This window comes from Fukomys damarensis, unplaced genomic scaffold (assembly GCF_012274545.1).
Source record: "Fukomys damarensis isolate Sample0158 unplaced genomic scaffold, DMR_v1.0_HiC HiC_scaffold_12, whole genome shotgun sequence".
Classification (NCBI taxonomy): domain Eukaryota; kingdom Metazoa; phylum Chordata; class Mammalia; order Rodentia; family Bathyergidae; genus Fukomys; species Fukomys damarensis.
Window position 1 is genome coordinate 15,404,100 of NW_022900924.1, and position 22,188 is coordinate 15,426,287.

The 22,188-nt window shown below is 53.3% G+C and overlaps 2 protein-coding genes across 6 annotated transcripts in view; both read right to left on the bottom strand.

The window, feature by feature from the left end:
• Nucleotides 1–9,508, bottom strand: part of Oas2 (2'-5'-oligoadenylate synthetase 2) — a 29,776-nt gene extending 20,268 nt beyond the window's left edge. Inside the window, 9 exon segments of the mRNA XM_033762675.1 lie at nt 636–729; nt 1,782–1,842; nt 2,393–2,485; nt 4,235–4,363; nt 5,683–5,902; nt 6,613–6,845; nt 7,931–8,121; nt 8,663–8,963; nt 9,191–9,508. Coding sequence (XP_033618566.1) covers nt 636–729; nt 1,782–1,842; nt 2,393–2,485; nt 4,235–4,363; nt 5,683–5,902; nt 6,613–6,845; nt 7,931–8,121; nt 8,663–8,963; nt 9,191–9,367 — 1,499 coding nt within the window. The 5' untranslated portion in view covers nt 9,368–9,508.
• Nucleotides 9,509–14,560: 5,052 nt separating this feature from the next.
• Rph3a (rabphilin 3A) overlaps nt 14,561–22,188 on the bottom strand; it is a 212,053-nt gene continuing 204,425 nt past the window's right edge. For all 5 annotated transcript variants that reach the window (XM_010604502.3, XM_010604504.3, XM_010604501.3 and 2 more), the window contains 4 exons: nt 21,890–22,044; nt 19,169–19,250; nt 15,507–15,603; nt 14,561–14,894 (listed from right to left, as the gene is read on the bottom strand). In XM_010604502.3, the coding sequence (XP_010602804.1) occupies nt 14,764–14,894; nt 15,507–15,603; nt 19,169–19,250; nt 21,890–22,044 (465 nt within the window). In that variant the 3' untranslated portion in view covers nt 14,561–14,763. The remainder of the gene's footprint in view (nt 14,895–15,506; nt 15,604–19,168; nt 19,251–21,889; nt 22,045–22,188) is intronic.

The window sequence follows — 22,188 nt, forward strand, 5'->3', positions numbered from 1 at the left end:
GAGGAGGAGGAGGAAGAAGAAGAAGAAGAAGAAGAAGAAAGAAGAAGAAAGAAGAGCTGAGAACAGAGGAAACCTGAGTATGGTTGACCTGGATCCAGCCATGCCTGAAGGCAAATCTGATCCTGGCCTTTCTGGCTTTGTCAGCCAACACAGTGCTCAGCCACCTGTTCTGAGTTGGGCATCACTAGCACCGAAGAGAGACACTCCGGGCTGCCCTGGGCCCTCCCTCACCACCTGTGCCTGTGTCTTTAACGATGTCATTTGTGACCATTAGAATATCTTCAGGCCCAGTAAGTAGTCAGCTGACGAGTAATTTGAAACAACTGGAAGCATCCTTCTGCAGTTCTTTTCTTTTGTCAGTCAGAGTCATCTGATTATTGATGTCAAGAGTTAGCTTCTTGGCTATTCGTTTCTTCATGGTTTGTGAGCCAATGGGTCCATTCAGGTGGGTGTGAAGTCCCACTTTGGGCCATTCTGAATAAGTCTATCATCTGCATGGAATTATAGATCCGCGTGGAGCAGAAGTGTGGGGTCAGATGGACCTCGGTTTGCCCTTTTCAATTCTGCGTTCCAGCACCTTTGTGGCCTGAGTCTGTCATCCTCATGGTGTTGGTTTCCTCTTAGAGATTTCTCACCTTCGAGGGTCCAGACAAGTATTTCCCCTCACACTGAAAGGTTTGTAGACCAGCAACAACCCGTGCGCCCCTCGCACGGTGTCATCCAGTCCTTCTGGGAAAATGAATCCGGACAGTCAAAGAAAGGACTTTCACCGCTGGGTTTGTTATCAGAAATACTGTTCGGTCCAGCTGTGCGCGGCACGCCCGGCCAGAAGTGGAACTGAACTGTGACCTTTGATCAAAAGAGAAAAGTGCTTTTGTGCTAGATATGAAGACCTGTAAGGCTCCAGTAGTGAAGAGAAGGCACAGTTCACTCAGGATATGGAGCGAGACCAGTGTGAGGGGACCGCGTCGGGCAGCACACTGTAGGCGCTCGGTACAAGTCAGCGGTGGCCTCACCGGCCAGTGGGGACAGGGGTCCTGACGATGGTACTGCCGGGCAACTGCCCACTCACAAGAACTGGGGACAAATCCCTGCCTTGCACCCTGTGCGCACGCGTACACCTCTTGGTCGCCTGTGGTTTTGGTGCCGTGGCCATGAGATCGTTGAGAGACCCCATGTCACGAAGATCTCTCTCTCTATGTTTTCTTGAAGGAGTTTTAATTTCAGCCTCGTTCCATTTTGAGTTGATTGTTGCATGTGGCGTGAGGTGAGGATCCCATTCCCTTCGCACTGGAGTTCTGGTTTTCACGTCAGGGTGTTTTCCCGAGAGAGCTGGTATCAGGATGTGCGGGACATGCGAGAGAGGCTAGCAATTGTGCTCCTTACTATTGCTATTCCCAGAGCCCAGAGACAGGGGCAAGTCCAGTGGGGGACAGGACACTGGTCCCTCACGGTGACCTGATCCCCTCCTGAGGCTCCAGCTCTGGATAGTGCCCAAACTTCAACCTGAGCTTTGGGCCGGAAAAACTCCACTCCAGCTCAAACCACAGCCCCCAGTAATCTTGAATCTCTAATCTGCCTTTAGTCTCCGAGCCAAGAAATGGCCCCCTCCTTCCTGCTAAGAGCTGGTGCCTCCCGGCTGGCTTGAACACACCGCCGAGGCCCCCGGTCCACAAAGAGACCCCAGGTGCAGAACCCGCACCACCTTCCCTGCTTCCCAAGGCCATGGCCAGGCTGGGATGACCTGTAAGAGAAGTTGGGTCCAGAGGACCGGGTCTCACGTGGCAGCAGAGGGCAGGTGTGGATGAGCGCAGGGGACACTGAGGGATCCGGCCCGAGAAGCTGCAGGGTAAGATCACAGGAGGGAGTGTTGCGCATTAGGAGACTTTCCCAATGCAGGGTTTAATGCCCAGGAAGGTCCCAGGAGACGCCGCACCTGCCCTGAACTCCGTTGTTCCTAGACGTGGGGGAAATGGGGAAAGTTTGCAATGCTGGACTGGCCACGATAGATGGCAGGGGAAGTGGGGAAGGCACAGGAATTGGGAGCCCTGGCGTGGGAAGGCCCGGAGGGTGGATATTCCCGGGGCCACATGGAGTGTGCTGGAGAAGGCACCTGTGTCACTACGGGTTTCATCAACGGCCTCCTGGGAAAGACGGCTCAAAGACGGCAGTGAGACTGACAGGACCCGAGATGTTGGGGGACCGGGAAACCCAGTGGCTGTAGGGGTGGTGAGGTCGGAGGGCAGCCAGGGACCCCAAATCACAGAGAGTTGAGATGTGATTCATCCAACATAGTGTCACTCAATGGTCAGCCAGAAAGGGCCCTTGTCAATCTGGGCCACTAGAAGACATCAAGGATGGAAGCCCAGAAGCTCGGGTCACGGTCCCTTACCTTGTTTCTGGAGTGAAGAGATCGCATCTGCGGCAGTGCTATCCCCGGGGAACCTCGGGCCACTCGGGCAGTGAGCAGAGGGTCAGGCTGGTGCTGCATGAAACCCCAGGTGGCATCAGGCCTGGCCCATCTGACAGGGGTCCTGGGGCTGGGTGAAATTAGAGTGGGGCTCAGTTAGGCTCACAGTGTGCCCAAGGTGGGCATGGGCCCTTCTGCTGGGCGCTCCCCTCTCCTCTGAATTCATGTTCACAGAGGATGTAGTTGATAATGAGGCCGCCATCCACTGGCCTGTGGTTTAGGGACTCTTACACCATGAAAGGTGGTAGAGATGCCCCCGAACTCCTGGTCCTTTGGCCAGGATGGTCAGTGAAAAGGAGTGTCACAGCTGGGCATGGTGGCACATTACTGTAATCTCTGCCCTCTGGGAGGCTGAGGCAGGAGGGTTGCCAATTTGCCTCCACCTGGCCTGCTTTGTGAGTTGGTGAGATCTTGTCTCAAAAGAAAAAAGAAAAAAAAGCAAAAGGTGCTGTGCATTTTGATCAGTGTGAAGGCTCTGGGTGCACTGCCCAGCATGGCAGACCTTCCAAACAACTAGAAGCAAGCAAATCACATCCCAGGGGAAGGGAGGAACAGAAGCTGGCTCCAGCCCTAGGGTGAGAAGGGCCCTGTGGCCATGTAGGCCGTAATAGGTGTCATCGCCCGGGATATACACAGTAGCGCGGGGTGTCCATCCCAGTTTAGCGAACCCCAGCCAGAGAATTATACCTCATACCCTGAGCTGTCTCATTTTCATGACCGAGACCATGTCGTTTACAGGAAAATTCTGTTCCCTTTGGAAAAGCAGTCTCATGCGCCCTGGGGTGGAGGGGGCCTGATCACGTGGCCGTGTGGCTCTCTGACTAAGGGGCTCATTACCAATCCCTGTGGCCTTGACGGATGTGAGACGCTGTCCGAAGGCCACGCGGAGTGGTGGTCCGGGCGGTAAGAGGCAATGCAGCCACCACCTGCGGTGCCCCAGTTCCCTCTGATGTCACTTTGACTGCGCCAGTGACTTCCTGAGACCTCACCTGTTGTGTGTCTGAGAAAAGCGGACACACCTGAGGGGGTGCTGAGGGCTCAGCGCAGGAGGCAGAAGGACAAAGCAAAGTCCGCTGGCTACCCTAGGTGACCGGGGACTCTGGTGACGAGGACACGTCGGGTCCTTCTGAGCTCAGGGCACTTTTACATTCTGGACCGTAATCGGTGAATCACTGGTGTCAACAGCAGCGTGAAGGGGCCGTGTGAGCCCTGGAGCCTGTTCCTTCACACAGGCCCCCCCCCCGTGCCACGCAAGCCCCGTGTGATTCCCAGTGGCTGCACTAAAAGAGGAAAAAGACACAGCAGAGTTCATTTTGATTCGATGCAGTATATCAAAATGGGCCACTTGAACACGTAACCAATTTTAAAAAGTGTCAGTTGTCCTGAATTTGGCATTCTTTTAAAAAAATTTTGTGTGTGAAGTCTTGAAACCCAGCGTGCGTGTCAGACTCATGGTGTAACTTGGTTTGGGAGCCACAAGGGGTGGTGGCTTTAGCCTGCCGCATTCACTGCTGCGCCCCCAGGGCCGGCACCTGGTAAGGGGTCGACAAACGTTTTCAGTAGACTCTGTGAACGCACACCCACCCACACTTCCTGATGCTGTGGAAATAAACACCCAACATGGCTCCTGCTGACATTTTTATTGCCATTGATTATGAATGGGACACAGGTGAAAAGCAAGGCTGAATGCACTCTCTTATCTAACCCTCTCTGGTCGTCTCTCAGGTCTGGTGTCAACCTGAGCCCCCAGATGCCCGGTGCTCACAGGAGGGTGCATGACCAGGTCTCCTGAGCTGGCGAAGCTGACATGTGCTGCAGGAAGGCAGGCTCAGGATTCCCTCTGGTTCCAGCTTGCGGCTGGGTCACCCATGCGCCCTCATAGTGTGCTGCAGTCTGCGGAGGTAAAACACGATCCATCAGGAGCCGGTCTTGCTGCCTTGCGGCAGGACTCGGTGAGCCCTGGCCTGCACTGTCCCCTTGAGCCAGCTCTGTTAGGTCCCAGCTCCAGAGGAGGTGGCAGTGGGCACCTGCAGCCCCTTTGGGAGGATTTGGCTGGGGAGAGGCCCTCCTTAGGTGGCCACCTGTCTGCTGTGTGGCAGCTCTAATGGCCACTTGGTTTCTGTGCCTGAGGGCGGTGAGGCCGGCACTGCCTCTCTCCCTGCCCCCTTCTGCTCCTCCCCTCCCTTGCAGCGCATTGGCTCAGTGGCCTCACACAAACATCCTGCACTCTAAACCCCACCCAGTCGCCCCCCTGGGGAACCACCTGTGACACCAAGACATCATCAACTCCCTAGTGTCAGAAAGCCTCCCACCCCGGGAATGGAAAGACCTCAGTACAGGTCCCTGTGTCCCTGCTCAGAGGTGTGACACAGCCCCGTCACCTGGCTGCTGTCTCCCAGTTGTCAGCTGGGGAGAGGGGATGAGAGGAGACACTGTTCATGCAGCACAGTGAAGTGAGCACTGATGTTGGAGTCCAGAGTCCCAGCCCTGCCACTCCTCAGCCCAGTGACCCTGAGGAGGTGACCACACTCTCTGGGCCCCTTTTCTTGTCCTCAAGGTAAAGGCGGTTGTACAATGGGCTCAACGGGTTACTTGTGAGGTTCGAATGAGATCGGGCATGTTAAAGGCTTCAGGACGGAACTGGAGCCCAGATCAGAATCTCAGCACAGGTGGTGCCTATGAATCATTGCCACTGCAAGGGCACTGAGCTCTGGAGAAGGGGTGTGGCCAGCCTGGTGGTCATGTGACATGGATCACATGATCATGTGGCACAGAGCCCAGCGTGCAACTCAAGGAAGTGGGTGACCAAGGACAGGAGGTCATTTCTCAGGTAAGCAAGGTATCCAGCTACGCAGGGATATCTGAATCCGTGGTCTGAGAGAGGACCGCGGGTCTCTGGAGCTCTCTTAGTCACTTTCCCTGACACTCAGACACCGCGCCTGACACCTGTAATTTAAAGCAGGTGAAGATTATTTTCGCTCCCAGTTTCAGAAGTTTCCGTTCATGGCTGCAGGTTCAAATGCAGACGCAGCTTGGTGGAACAGCCTGCCCCTGAGGAGAGCTGCCTCCTCCGGGCGGTCAGGAAGCAGGCAGAAAGGCAGGAGCCTGCGAAGGGCGGCGGGCACTACCAGCTCCCACCCCCAAACCTGCCCCTGAGCAGACTCCACCCCTGCTAGTAGCAAGTCAGACTTAGAGCCCCCGGGTCCAGTTACCTTCCAAGGCCTGGCCTCTGAGTTCGTTCCTATTTCGCGCGTCATTATCGATCTACTCAGTAATTCTGGCAGATCCCACGAGTTCACAGAAGACCCATCCCAGAGCGTGAAGCACGGGTAGCTCAGCCAGGCTTCAGCCTCCTGTGCCAGCCACTGCCAGCGCTCTGAGTTTTTACCACCTAAGTTTCCGGTAGGGTCGGCGGGGTCCAGAATCACAGGCCTGAGAAGCAATCACGGGAGAGGGCCAGTGAAGAGCAGGGCTCTGGCGTGGCGGAGCTGCCGGTAGAATGAGGCCGGTGGGGACCCAGCAGGGCGTTGCTCCAGGCGAGCGCGGGCCTGAGCAGAGGGGCCTTCAACACGAACCTGGCTCCCAACTCCCCCCTGCCCTCTGTCAGCCCTGTGCTCTTGGGCACCCCCTGCCCTCACTGAGTCTCAGTCTCCTCATCTGTGAAATGGGGAGAGCTGAACATCAAACAGGCGTCTCTAAGGATGTGGTGTGAAGCGGAACCGAGACTCGGGAAATGCTCAGCACAGCGACTGCGCAGTGAGGCAAAGCGCCTGGGGCCTGCACGGAAGGTGGTGCTCATGACTGCGGACTTTCTGTTCTGGCAAGAGTTGGTACAGCTGCTGCTGCTGTTCATTTCAGCTCAGTGCCAGCTGTGTCCCTCACCGTCCTGATTTGGACAAGCTCCTTACCATTTTATGTCCAGGTTCAGAACCTCAGTTTACCCATCTGTCAAAAGCCTGTCTCCTCGTGCTGGAGGCTGTGGTCCCCACCAAGTGGCAGATGCCCAGTGCCCAGCACAGCGACATGCAGTAGGAGATGCTCAGTAAGTGTGGGGTCTGGGCCCCTCCCGTAGCCAGGGCTCTGCTGCCGAACCCGGGGATTTGTTGGCTTGTGTGGGGAGCTGAGGCCAGGGAGGAGGGTACCTGGGTTTCCTCAGCTGCTTGCACAGGTAGTCTCCGACTGTGGGGTTTTTAAAGTCATAAAACTCCGTCCAGTAGATGCAGAGCTGCTCATACTCGATAACTAATTCCAAGACGGTCCTGAATCCCTGGGCAGTGTTGAAAGAGGTTTTTCCACTCCCATTTTCCCAGGCATAGATCGTCAGCAGCTCTAGTGCATACTGTGGTGGCAGGGGTGTTGCAAGATTCTGTTTGCACTGAGAGGAGGAAAAAATAATCAGAGAAACAGGATTGCCCAGCTTCTGTGTAAAGTCCATTTGTCATGGGCATAATCTAGCCTGGGACCTGTTTTTGTAAATAAAGTTTTATTAGCACACAGCCACGCACATTCACTCATAGGTCATCTGTGGCTGTTTTCACACTGCAGCAGCAGAGCTGAGTAGTTGTGACACATGCCCCGTGGCTCTAAAGTCTAACATATTTACCAATTACCCCTGTAGGAGGAGTGTGCTGACCATGGTGAAGAGTTTGAGCTTGGATTTGTTTTTTTCAACACTGAGGATCTAACACAGCGTCTTCCCACTGAGTTGCATCCCCAGCTTGTTTTTGCAATTGGAGATAGGGTCTCCCCAAGTTGCCTAGATTTGGCTTGAACTTGTGATCCTCCTGCTTCAGCCTCGTAGAGTGCTGAGATGACAGGTGTGCTCAGCTGAGTCTGCAAGCTCTGAGTTCTGCCTGATGTGGGCTCGAATCCCAGCTTCACCACTGTCTGACGTTGGGCAGATGACATAGGGTCCTAGAGCCTCATTTTAAAAATTTACAAATAAGTTTTAAGTACAATGACCAGCACCCAGATCTCCATGGCCACATGGAAATAAGATACCCATGGTCATGATTGGTGGGGAAAAAAATGATAAAAAAATACAGAAAACTTTTGATATGGATCGACTGAGTCCAGACTTTAGTCACTAAAGGCATGAGGTTCAAAGGAATAGAGATTTGAAATAGCAGGACGTGGCAGACTTGGAAAAGAACAAAGTAGAAATTCTAGGATAAAAATGACAAGTGTAACTAGCAACTCAGTGATAAATTAGATGCAGCTAAAGAGAAAATTGGTTCCTCAGAAGGCAGAGTGGGAGAAACCATTCGGAGTGAAGCCCAGAAATCGTCCGCCTCCGCCCCTTTCTTTCCCTGCCCTGCTTGTCCCCCTCCTGCCTACCCCTCCAGCTCCCCTCCTACTCGCTCCACTCTTCCCTTCCTCTGTTCCCCTCCCCGGTCTCCTTCACTCTCCTCTTGGTCTTCCCTCCCCACCTCCTTCCCTGCTCCCCAGAGGTGGCCGTACCAGCTGGTACCAGTGCTTGACAAGGCGGATCAGGCTCTTCACCTTGGTGGGCCGCCCTCTCACGAAGGCCTTCTGGAGCTCGGTGAAGCAGGTGGAGAACTCACCCTCTGTCTGCGTCACGGTGCACTCATCGATGAGCTTTTCGTATATTTGGGGATTGGGTCTGTAGGCGTTGGTGATGTTGACCTGACCTGTTAGGGCGCAAACCATAACTTCAAGATGTCAGCCCCTCTCAGGTTCTCTCCTCCCTCTGAGGTGATGGTTTGAGGTTGTGGGTGCAGTGGAAGGGGCAGAGTTTTGGGGGCAGTCAGTACCATCACTCGCCCTGGGGCCGTGTGCCATGTCACGCGCCGGGCAGTGACCAGCTGTGAACGCTCTACGAGAACTGTCTTTGTCCTCTAAGGGGGTCAGTTTGCTCCTTATCATCCTTTCGGGGGCTGGGGATTTAGCTCAGTGATTCCGCCGCCTGCCTCACAAGCACAAGGACCCGAGTTCGATCCCCGGTACCAAACAAAACAAAACAAAACAAAAAAAAACCAAAAAACATCCTTTCATGATGGATTATGACCTTGCTCAGTCCCAGGAGAAATTCTAACACCACCCACCCTCAGTGGCTCTCAAGTGACAGACGTTTTGAGGGAGCCCAAACTGTGACAAGCAGAGGAGAGACAGCGAGAGCCTGAGACCCAGGCACAGGACAGAGGCTGAGGCCCCAGGGGCCGGGGTGCTCACCCAGGACGTCATAGGCAGGAAGCACATCGAACTCCACTGTCCTCCCTGGGATCCAGCGGGAACTTAGCTCAAAGCTGAGCACTCGGGGGTTGGACCATTTTGGATTCTGGACTTTAAAGATGACATGGAACATGTCTTTCGAGTTATGGGTTTGATAGTCTTGCAGTTGTCTCCTAATTTCCGTGATGAACTCTCCCCGGGATGACACCTGCTCCTGAAAACTGTGCAGGTTTGTGAAGAAAACAACCAGGTCAGCATCAGACCGGCCTCTAAGGGTCGTGCCTTTGCCGGAGGAGCCACCCTACAAAAGATAACAAGAGGAACGGCCGACATGCGGTGAGAAGGGCCCCTACACGGAGGGCTGGGAGCCGTCACTAGCACTCTTGAGCCCTGTTCCAGGGACAGAACACGCCCGCCTGTCTGCAGCGCCCCCCTCGGTCCTACCAGTTAGGCCCCGTCACTGTCGCCTCCCGTCTCAGCGATGGGGAACACGGGCAGTGAGAGCCCATGCGGCGGAACCGGGCTCACCTTTACCACCTTGGACACCCGCACAGGGTGAGGGGCACCTCGGAAACACCTCTCCTTCAGGAACGCACAGATCATATTGATGGCCTGTCTGACCTCTGTGCGGAAGCTGGTGTCCGGCTGGAGATGGTCTTCGATGAACTTGTCCAGATCCTTGGCCGTGGTGTTTCTCAGGGTCATCGCGGTTGCCAGGCAGGACTCGGGTGCTGCGTCTGCTGCAGCTGCACAAATGTCTCCGGGGACAGCCAGGCTCTCCCTCCTCCCGCGGTGGGCGGAGAGAGCCAGGGCAGGAGGCTGTAGGTTTCGTTTCTTGGAAGGGAGGAAGTTCGCTGTGGTCTCGGCCAATCAGCCCCACCCGGGTGAGTCAGGCGGGGGACCTGTCAGCTTGCTCCTGCTGCACTCCCAGGTGCTGCCCTCACCTTCTCCAAATAAACCCCACTGCAAAGCAGACTTTAAGCTTCCTTCTTCACCTTTTATTTCCTTGAAAAAATGGTTTCATGTGTCCTGTGATTTTTGTTCGTTTGTTTGTTTGGTTTTGGTTTTTTGAGACAGCGTCTCACTATGTAGTTGATACTGACCTGGAACTCACTGTGTAGCCCAGGCTGGTCTCGAACTCACTGCGATCCTCCTGCCTCAGCCTCCTGAGTGCTGGGATTACAGGCGTGCGCCACCACACCTGGCTTGTGGTTTTTTTTTTTTTTTTTTTTTTTTTTTTTTTTTTTTTTAGCAGCAATGTGTGCAGTGTTTCAAAGAGACCAAAACAGCACTTAGAAAAATCAGAAAGTGGAAAGATCATCTCTGTTCCTGAAACCCTAAACTGCCTGCACACATGTGGGGTGCGAGCTCTGCAGATGTTTTCTGTGTGAAAACGCATGCACCACACATGAACAGAGTTTTCTTTTTGTAAAAATCCTATCATGCTATATGGTTTCCCTTTTAGTTCCCTTTATTTCTTACAGCAGTTTCAGGTTTACAGATGAACAGAAAGTGCAGAATTCCCATAAACCCCTCTCCTTCCATCTGTAATTACCCATCCTCGTAATTACTATTATTGTGTTCTGGGGATCAAATCCAGCACACACTGTACTACTGAGAGCACCCCCAGGCTCCAGTATTTTTAACATTGTAACAGGTAAATTGATACTAACATGTTATCTTTTTTTTTTTGTAGCTAGAATTAGTTTAATCCCTTGGATTTTTGTTATAGCAAATAGAGGTGTGTTTTTTTTTTCCATTTTTTTTTTTAAAATTTTGGGGCAGTGCTGCGTTAAATTGCCCAGGCTGACCTCAGACTTACCATCCTCCTGCCTCAGCCTCCAGGAGGGCTGAGACTGAAGGCGTTCACCACTGATCCTGGCTGCTTTTACAAGTAGTGATGGGTCGTTGTTCAATTTTCATTTAATGCAAAGTCATTTTAAATCTCTCTGGAGACTTCTTTTGCCCCATGTGTTATTGAGAAATGTATTTTTTAATCTTGATGCATTTTGTAACTTTCTAGCTATCTTTCATTTATAAACTCTTGTTTAGTTCCATTGCTGCAAAAAGTTTTCTTTGAATGACATCTCTTATTTTAATTCTTAAGGTTTATTTCTGGCCTGGAGCGTGGTCTAGGTGCTCTGTTTCCATGAATGTTCTATGTGAGTTTGAGAGGGATGTGTTTTTGGTTGTTGGATAAAATGGTCTGTAAACGCCAATTAACTCTCTCTAGACAGCCCTTCTCCTAACCAGCTGATCAGTTGGTTGACCTTATCTTCTTCTGCTCTTAATGTGCTGACTTATATTTTGAGCAAAATGTCACCTGCAAGGCTCCCTTCCCTCGACAGCTGGACGGTGTGTGTAAGGTTTGTTCTGTTCCCAGATGTCTTTACGGCCATTGTAGTTGTTAATGAAAATTAAACTTTTTAGTAGAATCTACAGGATAGGGATACACATGAGTGTAAAAGAAAACCAGCAGTGAATTTTTTGAACCCTCAGCAAAGGCAAATTCCCTCAATTTCTGTGGACAATAATCTAAGAGTGAGAAAAGAAAACTGTAGAAGATGGAGGAGGTAACTGGAGAACTCCAGCATATCCTCAGGCCTCGGCGAGTGGCTTTAAGTTACTGTCCCCTTTGAAGAACCAGAAAAAGGAAATCACAGAGGACACATTTCTGTGCTGTTTGACAAAGACACTCAGGGCTAGGCAGGGTGTCCACCCTCGGATGAAGGCCTCGGTCTCTCTTCAGTGATTGGGAAATGGGTGCATGTGTGGCTGTGCCGATTAAGTGAGAGAATTGTGACATCTCACCTTCCACCCACGTGGCCCGAGGAGGAGAGAGGAGGGAGAGGACTCGCTCAGGGTCGCACAACATATTTGGACCGGTGCCTGTGCCTGGCTTTCCTGTGTCCGGTCTATCATGAAGCCTCATTAAGGCCAACACCCCTGTGGCAGCTCAGAAGCTTTCAGGACAATGGAGTACCAGGTGCGTTGGTGCGTTGGGCGTGCCCTGCTTTCCCCAGGAGCTGCCTGTCCCCCCCCCCCGCCCCCTGCTCTGCTCCCTGGGGCTCCCTTTGTGGACCAGCGCTGCATCTTTTCATCACCTCTAACTTTCGCTCCCAATGAATACCTCGGGCTGTTGGTCAGCTCCCACCTGGGGGAGACCCGGAAGATCTGTTTTCTGTGTCCCAGGAGCTCCTGCCTTTCTTAGCTCCGATGTCCCTTGTGTGTCACCAATGCCACCTTGGAAGCACTGTCCCCGCTGTGTGCTCCCAAGGCAGCCCAAACACAGGGGCCAGCAAACTGAATGGCATTTATCCATATGCCAGAGACTGAACTACTCAGTAACGACCGCTCAGTAACGCTCTGAAGTGTTTATTGCCCCCAGTTTCCAGATGGGGAAACTGAGATCCAGAGAGATAAAATGACCTGGCCCGTGACAGGCCAGGATTTGAGTGAGATCAGAAGGCTGGCATGATTTTTGGGCAGGTGCTTTCTGGTGTCACCGGACAGGGTCTGCGGACGTCCCGCTACAGAGGAAATGGGGACTTCACCTCAGCCGGGGCAGGTTCTTTGCAACTTGTTGCAGAAAAGCATTTCAGGATGGGCAAAGGTTCTTGACTTGAACTTGGGAGGGCAGAGGCATTTGCACGGGAGGAAGTAAACCTCTTCCCGGAAGTAACCAACACTTCTGAAGTGTTTGGGGACCAAGCCTAATGGAATTAAGACCCATCCAGGAAGCTTAGTCGCCTACTGAGCTGTCTTCCAGCACTGCAGAGAATCCCGTGAGGGGCTGTTGGGAAAGGCTCTCCTGGGTAGGGAGCTGCTCGGATGCAAGGGAAATGCTTGATGATCTCTGCTCTCACTGGCCAGTGTGGGTCCAGCATCCTGGCTCCTTCCCGGGCATTGCCTCTAAAATGTCACGCGTGTGTCACTCCCTTCACTGGGCCTTGATGTTTTGTCTTCCTCTCTGTGATAATTGAGTTGCTTGAATCAGGCTCCGGCTCTATCCTGTGATTTCTTTTAACTTCAGCAATACCTGATTCCACAACCATTGGGACTTTTCCTGAGGGGCTGAGCCGGGAGAGAGGGAACCTCCCTGCGCGGTGGGTACCCACAGAAAGTATTCTAGGAGGACATGGGAGTCGCGCAGAGATGAAATCCACCAGACAGAAACCCCATGTCTGCCCTGTCCACCCGCTGCAGCCCCAGGGCCAGAGACAAAGGCACGTTTAGCACACAAGGGCAGGTAGCAAGCGGCATGTGTCTCAGGGTGGCGAAACTCCCAGAAATCAGCAAGGAAAGCTGCAGACCACAGTTGCCTGGATTTTCCTACTTTATTGTTGGCTACGTCATCACAGAGGAAGGCGGCAGGTGGTGGGCATGCACCAGGGGTCGTGTGTGTCCTAGGCAGGAGGCGCTTGCGTGTGTCTGGGACAGCGTGTGCCCAGACCAGGGGCACAGCACACTTGAGCACGTTCATCCCAGTGCCAACACCAGCGCCAGGCTCGGCGACACCGCCGGCATGCATTCTCCTAAGGGCGGGCCGTGGCGGGAAGGTGGCTGCCTGGGTGCCGCGGGGAACTAAAGGGAAAATTGAGGCCAAGAGGAAGGACGGCAGCCAGGAAGCCGTTGGCCACCTTGGGGAAGGTGGGGAGCCGGGCGTTTAGAGAATGATTGTTTAGAGGCGGGAACCGAGTCCTCTGCAGGTTGTGTGGGGAGGTGGAGGGCATCGAAAGGGGGCGGTCAGAGGCGTGAGTTCGGGCAGTAGGAGTTTCTGTGTGAGTCTGACGCCAGGGCTCGGGATCTGTGGTCGTTTTCATGGGGAAAGACCTAATCAAAGTCGGAAAACCACACCGTCCTTAGGGGGTTGAAGACTGCCTGATCTCCACCTCCAAACTATGTTCATCTCCATTCGTGAGGGACCAAAAGCCTTTGGCATCAGGGTTGGCCCCACTCTAAAATTTTATATCTGCAGTGTTATTTTTCCCCCCTGGGAACTTGGGGAAAGAGCGTACAAGACACAGGGAGACGGACAGAGACAGAGAGACTTTCTGCAGAGAGAAGATACCAAGGAAGGAAAAGGGAGTCACAGCACGGGGTGGGGGGCGCTGTTCTTTTACCAGCACAGAGGAAGGAGATGTGGGGGGCTTTGGCCGGACCTGTAGCTGGGTCCACCTGGGAAGCAGGGGTGGCAGAGCCCATCTGGGGGCATCCGCCAGCTTGTGGGGTGCTGCCTCGTGCAGGGCTGTGCCTGCAGCCGGCCAGAGCCCCAGGCCCTCTGGCCATGCCAAGGGCAGCAGTGGGGAGTTTAGGAGGCAGGCGCCAGCGCTGGGCAGCAGGCTCCAGGCTCAGACCCAGCTTTTGTTTTTGCTATTCTGCTGAGAGAGGGGGGGGGAGGTACCAGGGAGGAGGAGGAGGAGGAGGAGGGAGGCGGGGTAGAGAGGAGAGAGCGGCCAGGGGCTTCTCCTGGTGGGAACTAGGGAAAGGGGAGCGGGTGGAGAGAGGGCGGTGCGGAGGGTTATCTTCGCCATGAGCAGATGGATGACTTCCTGAAAGAGTGGGCAGTGAGGCCCCGGGTGCCCTGCGGTGCCTGGAGCAGGAGTGGATCCTGGGTGTGCCCATTTCTGCCCCAGTGTGTGTCCTCACGGTGTGAGGGTCCGAGGGGACACGCGGCACGTGTGTGTGTGTGTGTGTGTGTGTGTGTTCAAGTCCAGGAGCGCAGAGAAACATCCCCAGATGGTGAAGACCTTGTTCATCTCCCTGCATGGGAGGGTGTCGGGTGAATCCGCTCTCCAGAGCCCTCTCCAGGTCCCCACGGGACCAGGGCAGGGCTGCATCAGGAGCTGGAGGAGGGAGGCGGAGGAGCAGGTCTTTGGCAGCGGTGCCCATTCTCCAGGTCCCCACGGGACCAGGGCAGGGCTGCATCAGGAGCTGGAGGAGGGAGGCGGAGGAGCAGGTCTTTGGCAGCGGTGCCCACGGTGGGGGCCCAAGGCGGGCTGGGGAGGGCAGCCGGGGCGGGGAGGCGGGCACAGGGCAGACCAGGGAGCAGTGGGCGGCCGGGGCGGCTGAGCACATGGAGGCGGGAACTAGGGCTCGTCCTAATCGCTCGACACGTGGTTCTCATTCTGTAGCTGGTGCCAGCGCTCGATCTTCTTGTCCTTGTTTTTCAGACACTCGTACCAGTGTTTCAAGCGCTCTCCTTTGGCTGAGATGCCCAGCTGGCAGCCTCCTGGGGGACAGGGTGGGGAGAGGGGTCAAGATGGAGGATGCCCTTTTTAGGCCCTAAAGTGTTACCGTGGGCCTCTGTGCCCCAAGAAGCTGCCATGGCTCCGTACTACAGCACCAAGTCCTAACTCCTCGTCTGTTTTTAAAAGCTTTCCTGTAGATCAGCACCGGCTCGTGGACACTCGCTCCCCACTGCTTCTCTCACTCTGGCACCGGCTCAGTTTCATCTCGCTGCGCGGTCCTTGCCTCTGCCCAGAGCTCCCTCCGAGCTGTCTTTAATCACATCTCTTCCTTATCCTTTGGAGGAGGCCAGGAAGACGCAGACTTGCAAGCACATTAGGGGAATTCCTCGTACCATTTTCTGCAGAGACCCCACCCACCCCACTGTGCTAGGGTTGAATGGTTCTATGCAGGCTCTGGGTTCGGGCCGAGCCCAGTCTCACAAAGGCAACTCCCAAGGGACCAAAGTCAGGGTCCCGGGCTCCAACCCAGGGTCGGGCCCACAGGACTGCACCAAGACGGGGCCGGGCCGAGGCTGAGGCTGACCCTCCGCAGCCCTGAAAAGCTTCCTCTTCCGGGAGGACAGGGAGGGGCTCCCTTGGCGCGGGGAGCTCACCGATGTAATCGTTGGCTTTGCCGATGTCGTAGTCCCAGACGGAGATGTCCAGTGACTTCTTCGCCAGGTCGCTGTGTTTGATGTCGTAGAAAAACTCCTGTGTGCGGCAATGGAAGGAGGAGTGAGGGTCCCTCCACCCCACTGAGGGGATCACGGGCTGAGGAGCACCCTGGAGCGGGGCATCCGGGGAGCCTCCAACGCAGCCCAAAGATCCCCTTCATCAAACGCTGCACAAGGCCCGGGACCTGTGCAGCGAAGGCCGCATTTGGAGGGGGAGGTGGCGGGGATTTTCCACCGGACCGGGCCTGCTCGGGTTCTGGAGGCTTCGTCATTCCTTCCTGGGCTTCGGAAGGGCTCTGCCTACCTCCTTCTTAGGAAGTAAAGACGGTGAAAGCAGACCAAGTACTTTTGCTCCTAAACAACCTGATTTTTTAAAAATAATTTTCCCCAATTAGAAAATTCACTCATATTCATTACTAAAGCAAACAAATAAGCTCGGTACAGTGGTGCGTGCTTGTAATCCCAGGCCAAGGCAGGAGGATCGCCGTAAGTTCGGGGCCAGCCTGGTCTGCACATCGAGACCGTGTCTCAAAAAACCAAACCAAACAACAAAATAAGGGAGAGAAAAAAAAAAAGACTTGTAACCCAACTACTCAAGAATAGCCACTGTCAATAGTTTCCCATGTGTGTTCATGTTGATGTGAGTTTTCAAAATATGAAACTAGGGCCAGGGATGTAGCTCAGAGGCACCGCACCTGCCTGGCAAGCACAAGGTCCTGAGTTCAATTCCCGACACCAGAAAAAATATTAAAAATAAAGTATGAAACAACACTGAACGGAGCATATTATAGCTTCCTTTCCCCACTGTGTAGCCTATGGCAAACCCAACAGTATAGTCACAAATATTTTACAAACACTTTTCCACATCACCATTTAAATAGCCATATTTAATGGCTGGTTGGCTACACCATGGCCTAAGCCAGGGAGGGAACCTTCGAGCTTTCGGAGATGATAAACATCCAGCTGCCACACGCATGCCATAGGGTTGTCACCACTGGCCTGACCCCTCACTGGAGTGTCCAGGCTTTTCCAGTTTTTCACTATCATTGATGATACCTTAAAGGACATCCTTGCAGCAAAATCTTTACGTACACGCATGATAATTTATTCAGGATTTCTAGGAGGTGAACTTCTGAGCTTGTGGCAGTGTAAGATGGAGAACAGTGGCTGTATTGTGATGTCATTTGTGCACAAAAAGAAAACCAGTCCACACATAAAATATGATTAATGTGTTTGCTTTTTTTTTTTTTTTTTTTTTTGCGTTCGCCTTTGTAGGGTCTCACTATGTAGTTGAGACTGACCTGGAACTCACTATGTAGCCCAGGCTGGTCTCAAATTTGCAGCGATCCTCCTGCCTCAGCCTCCTGAGTGCTGGGATTACAGGCGTGCGCCACCACTCCCGGCTATGATTAATGTTTAAACCAAAAAATGATCACAGTAAAAGACGCTGTCACGAACCCCCCCAAAATACTTCCACTCATCCTATCGCTCTTGCCACTTTCTGAAGCAGCTCCGGCATCCTCTCTCGTGAGGGTCTTTAGTTGCGCTGTGGTGGCTGCCTTGATGTCCTGAATCAATGCAAAACATTTACCTTCCGTGGTCACTTTGCTCTGGGGAGGAGCCAGGAGTTGCGTGGGGCCAGATCCGGGGATAAAGCCACACTGTGTGTGCTCACGGGCCCGCCTTTCTAGCTGGCACCTGACAGCAGCAGTCACCACGTTTTAATCCCGCCGCACAGAGACACTCACAAAATAGGGCTCCAGGAACTGCTCCAGAAAGAACGATGGGAAAAGTGTGTTTGAAGCGAGGGGACTGCAGGTTGGATTCACGGCGATGTGTATTTTACTATAATAAATATTTTAAATGTCAACATTCACTAGGTACTGCAGTCACACCTCATATATACATATATTTAGACAAATCTCAGAAATGAATTATATTTTTGTCTCAGAGGAAAAGAAGTAGGTGCCAGAGACTGGGGGAGGAGGGGATTTTGATTGAATACCCGCTGGTACTGTTTGAACTTTAAAATACTTGGCTATATCACCCGTTCCCCACATCAGTGGACTTGGAAGGATTTTGCAGCTTTTGAAGGACTTTACCACTCTTTCCTCCGGAGGCTGGGCCAGAATGCTCTCCACCCAGGAGCGTGTGCATTTCTCCACACACTCACCCACGCTGCGTGTCCACATTTCAAAGTATTTTGGGGCCAGTTTGCTGTGAGATATGGGGTTTGGTGTTGATATTTGGGACTTGGGTTTGAGATTATTTTTGTGTGTGTGGTTTTGGGGGTCGAACCCAGGGCCTTCAGAGCTACATGCTCACGTTTTATTCATTTTAAAATTTTGAGACAGGGCCTCATTAAGTTGCTCAGGCTGGAACCTGAGATCCTCCTATTTTAGTATGTGTGCCGCTGAAGCAAGCACTTCTTGAGATCCTCCTGCCTCAGCCTCCCAGAGCATTGAATGGATATCTTATTTTGAGACTTGATCAGTTTCCGAGAGAGGGTGGCACAGTGGGAAATCCATGAGTCCCTGTGAGGAAGTCGGGTGTCTGGTGGAAGGGCAGAGCCAGCAGGTCAGGGGTGACCCTGGCCTCTGTTTACACAGCAGAGTCCCCCTTTCTGTGATATGGGTATTTATTCATAAAGCCCAAACAATAATAAAAATCCTGTATTGTAGACTCCACCCCACAGGATGACAACCAGCATTAGCTGGCTCTGACCCAACACGAATCTCAGGAACGGGACCAGAAAGGGAGAGTGCAGGGCCGGGAAGCACCGGACTGGCGCGGAGCTGGGAACCCAGACTCGCGCCTGCTCTGGGCATGGAGCCAGGCTAAGGGCTGAGTTCAGGCTCCGAACTGGCATCTCCCAAGCCCCCGCTTGTGGTTTCTTCCTTCCCTGTGCTCCTCTGTTCTTCCGCCCTGCGCTCCACCCCATCCTTCCTTCATTTGCCAGATGGCCCGGCAGATACCTGAGATCCGGGTGTAGCGTAAGGCAGGAGTGATGACTGCACAGAGTCTGGAACACGGGAAGCATGCTTTATGTTTTGAGGGATGAGTAGGAGTTTGTGAGGGAGGGAAGGGACAGAAGAGAGAGGCAGGGACAAAGGAATCTGTGTGGAGTTTTGTGTGACGAGAGCATGAGACGAGGGGTTGGAGGGGAGTCCGAAAGGGCTTGACCGTCAGGGCCCAGCGGCTCCAGCGGGCCTTGGTGGACGTGGGGGGAGAAAAGCGCCAACCCTACTTCCTTCCTCACCTTGGAGTTTTATTGAGCCTTTGTGTGGGTGAAGGCTTTGGAGGTGACTGGGCTGAGCCTCCCTCCAAGCACAGCTTCCTCCCTGTGAATTCCTCATCTGCAGGCTTTTGTCTGAGGCTTGGTTTCAGCTGGTGACAAGAAACTCATTCCCTCTCCTTAATTCAAGCTGATCTATGCCCCAAGGCTTTTTTTTCTTTGCATTTTAATTCATTTGTTTATTTCTTTACACATAACTGGAAATGATGTTACATTAGTCCCAAAGCTTTTCTGACGTGGTCACACGATTCCAGGAGTCTGTTCCTCTCTCGCTCACAAGAGTGTGACCGGGGCGGGGCGGCCTTACCTCATTAAACTCAGGGTTCAAGGTTTTCTTCTTAATTTGAGTCTTGTGTTTGGCCTTCTTGCCCATGTCCGGTTTCAGCCAGCTGCAAGGAGACACAGAGGCAGAAATGCACAGAGTTAACAAATGAGGACAGCTCCGCCATGACCCAAAGGCCCCTCTCAACCTCGGGTGACAGCAAGGGGCAAATCAGGAAGTGCAGCAACACTGTGACAATGACCAGTGTGTGGCAGGGCTCGGTTGGTTGGTGCCAGGCCTGGCGCTAAGCTCCTCGGGGGCCAGAGGTGGCCAGGATGACACCCAGCTATTGGGTTGTCGTCTGTGCTCTTAGCCACCACTGCGTCCCAAAGGACCAAACTGAGAGCCATGGCTGGTGGCAGAACTCAATACAGAGTTTAAAATCCTCATTTAGTCTTTTGGCCTTGTGTGGTTGGGTACCCGCTCCATCCTAGCCAAGTCTTGTGCCATGTTCTTCATCCTATTGCTTACTCTTCTTTTTTGCCCCAGGGCCTTTGCACACACCACGTCCTCTGTCTCTAAAGCTCTTCCCCCATGCCTGGCACATAATAGGTGCCCAGTCAGTTTCCGGGTGAAAATAAATATGCCAGGGACAGTGTGAAAGAAGACAAAGGCTAATTATCATAATGTCTGAACATTATTTGCCTGTAAAGCATTTCTTTTTTTTTTTGTACCAGGGATCGAACTCGGGTCCTTGTGCTTGCGAAGCAGGCGCTGGAACCACTGAGCTAAATCCCCAGCCCCTATAAAGCATTTCTGATAAAACAAATATTTCCTAGGTGAGTAAAAAAAATGGGTGAAAACCTCCTCAGGTTGGGGTTTTGGGGCTGTGACCCAGGCTGTGACTCTCTGGACAAATTTAAACATGAACATAAATTTCCTGTAAAGAATGAAAACATTTCTTTCTCATTCACTGAGTGGTTTTAGGAAGACTCACAAGCGAGGAATGGAAAGATACTGATTTCTACATTAGAAAATCTTTATTTGGTCACAGAGAGCCCAAGGGTTTTCTATTTGTTGCCTTTTCCAGGACTGAAGCTGGCAGCACTGAGCAGGTGGGAGACGGGAGGTGCAGAGGGCTATTTCAGGAACCAGGGGCTTGTAGGATGTGCAGGGCAGGGCTCATCTCTCTGGCACACATGAGGAAACAAAACCAAATTACCCCGAAAACTCACAATCATCCCTGGCATGTGTGTTTTTGTTAACTAAATCCTCATAGAAAACCCACAGAGCCAGGGTAGTCATTCATAACCAAAACAGCAGGTGTTTATTGAACACCTATTATGTGCGAAACCCCATGAAACTGTACCTCTCAGACCTCTAACCACAGGGACTGAAATGGACAGAAAAGCTTCTGGGCTGTGAACTGACGTCATGCTGCCCTCAGCCAATCACAGGCCTGCAGAGATGGGGGGGCAGCCCCCTGGGGTTCCTCGGATGGGGGGCAGCTTTGTGCTCGAGGGCTCCCCACGGCCCCGCTGAAACTTCTTGGAACTGCACAGCAGCCAGGGGGTCTTCCTGCTCCATCTTCCTTCCCTCCCTCTCTCTTCCTTGATAAATCAGGTCCCCGGTAAAGCAGACGAGCTCTGCTGTCTCCAGAGGCCTCTGTGTCTTCCTGATTCCCTTCACAGGCATTTTCCCCAATGAATCTCTTGCATATCTCATGCGCTCCTGGCGTCTCCTTCTCAGAGCAGCTGGATGAACAAGGCACAATGTTGCTCGCTCTACTTTACAGAAGAGGACACGGACTGAGGCCCAGAGAAGTTAAGCCACAAGCCCAATGTCACACAGCTGGAGAATACTGGAGCCTATCAGAGCAGTCTGGATCCAGAGCCCACGTCCCTAACCATATCCACAAAAACACACTTTGCAGCCATACAGCAAGGCAGGATTCTACTCAGGTGCAAAAGATTCGGACACTGGGCACAGTTCTAACTGCTGCATACAGGTTGGGCATCTCTGATCCCTAAATCAGAAATGCTTCAAAATCTGAAACTTTGAGAAATCGGTGTGACGGTGGCAGTCAAAACACAGGTGAACTAAATATATTACCTTTGGGCTATGGTGAAAGGTGTATATGAAACCTAAATGAATTTTGTTTTTAGATTTGGGTACTACCCAACATATTTTATTATGTAGATATAAATGTTGCCAAATCTTAAAAAAGTACAAAATCGGAGACACTTCTGCGCGAGCATTTTCGGTTTTCGAACACCCTCACAGTGTATGCGGTCTCGCTTGAGCCCTGCGCCCCCTCCTGGAGAGAAGCAGAACTGCAATCTCCGCTTCCGGGGCGGACACGGGCTGACTGATGTGCTTGGATCTGCCTTTTATGCCCCAGGACCGAGGGTGGCAGAATAAGATCCAGGTTTCAGGTTTTTCCTTGGAGCATTCGCAGAATGAGTCGGGGAGAAGTCAGCCGACTTCCTTGCAGTGGGGTTCTGAGATGCCACAGTGAACGCAGCCAACTCCTGGGGGTCCCAGGGGCCCCATGACCAGGCCACCTGTCCCCAGGAGGGACAGAATCGCCACGCGGCCCAACACCTGAGGCGCCGGCTCCCACTCCAGCACCTGCGTCACTGAGACGGTGCCAGGCTCGTCCCCTGTCTGGGTCTCAGGTGCTGCGACTCGGGGGAAGCCCTCTGACTCTCCCTTTCCAAGGCCTGGGACCCTCACGGTCCCTTCAGTCCCGAGGCCCCAACTCACAGCTTGACGAAGGGGTCTGAGTAGCCGTTGGCGTCCATGGCGGCCAGGTGCACGCAGCGGACGATGCCCACGATGAGTCCTCCTTGCTGCGTGCTGTACATCAGGGACACCAGGATCTTGCCGCGCTCCTCCACGTCGCCAATGCGCTCCACCTGCTGCATTGGGGCGAAGGCAGGGGCTCTGCTCTGTGGCCGGCAGCCCGCTCAGCGGGTCAGCACCACGGACAGCGGCCCGGCCCGCGGAGCTAGGGGGACGCATGCGGGGAACTAGACCCGGACCCCCGAGTGAGCCTGGCTCTG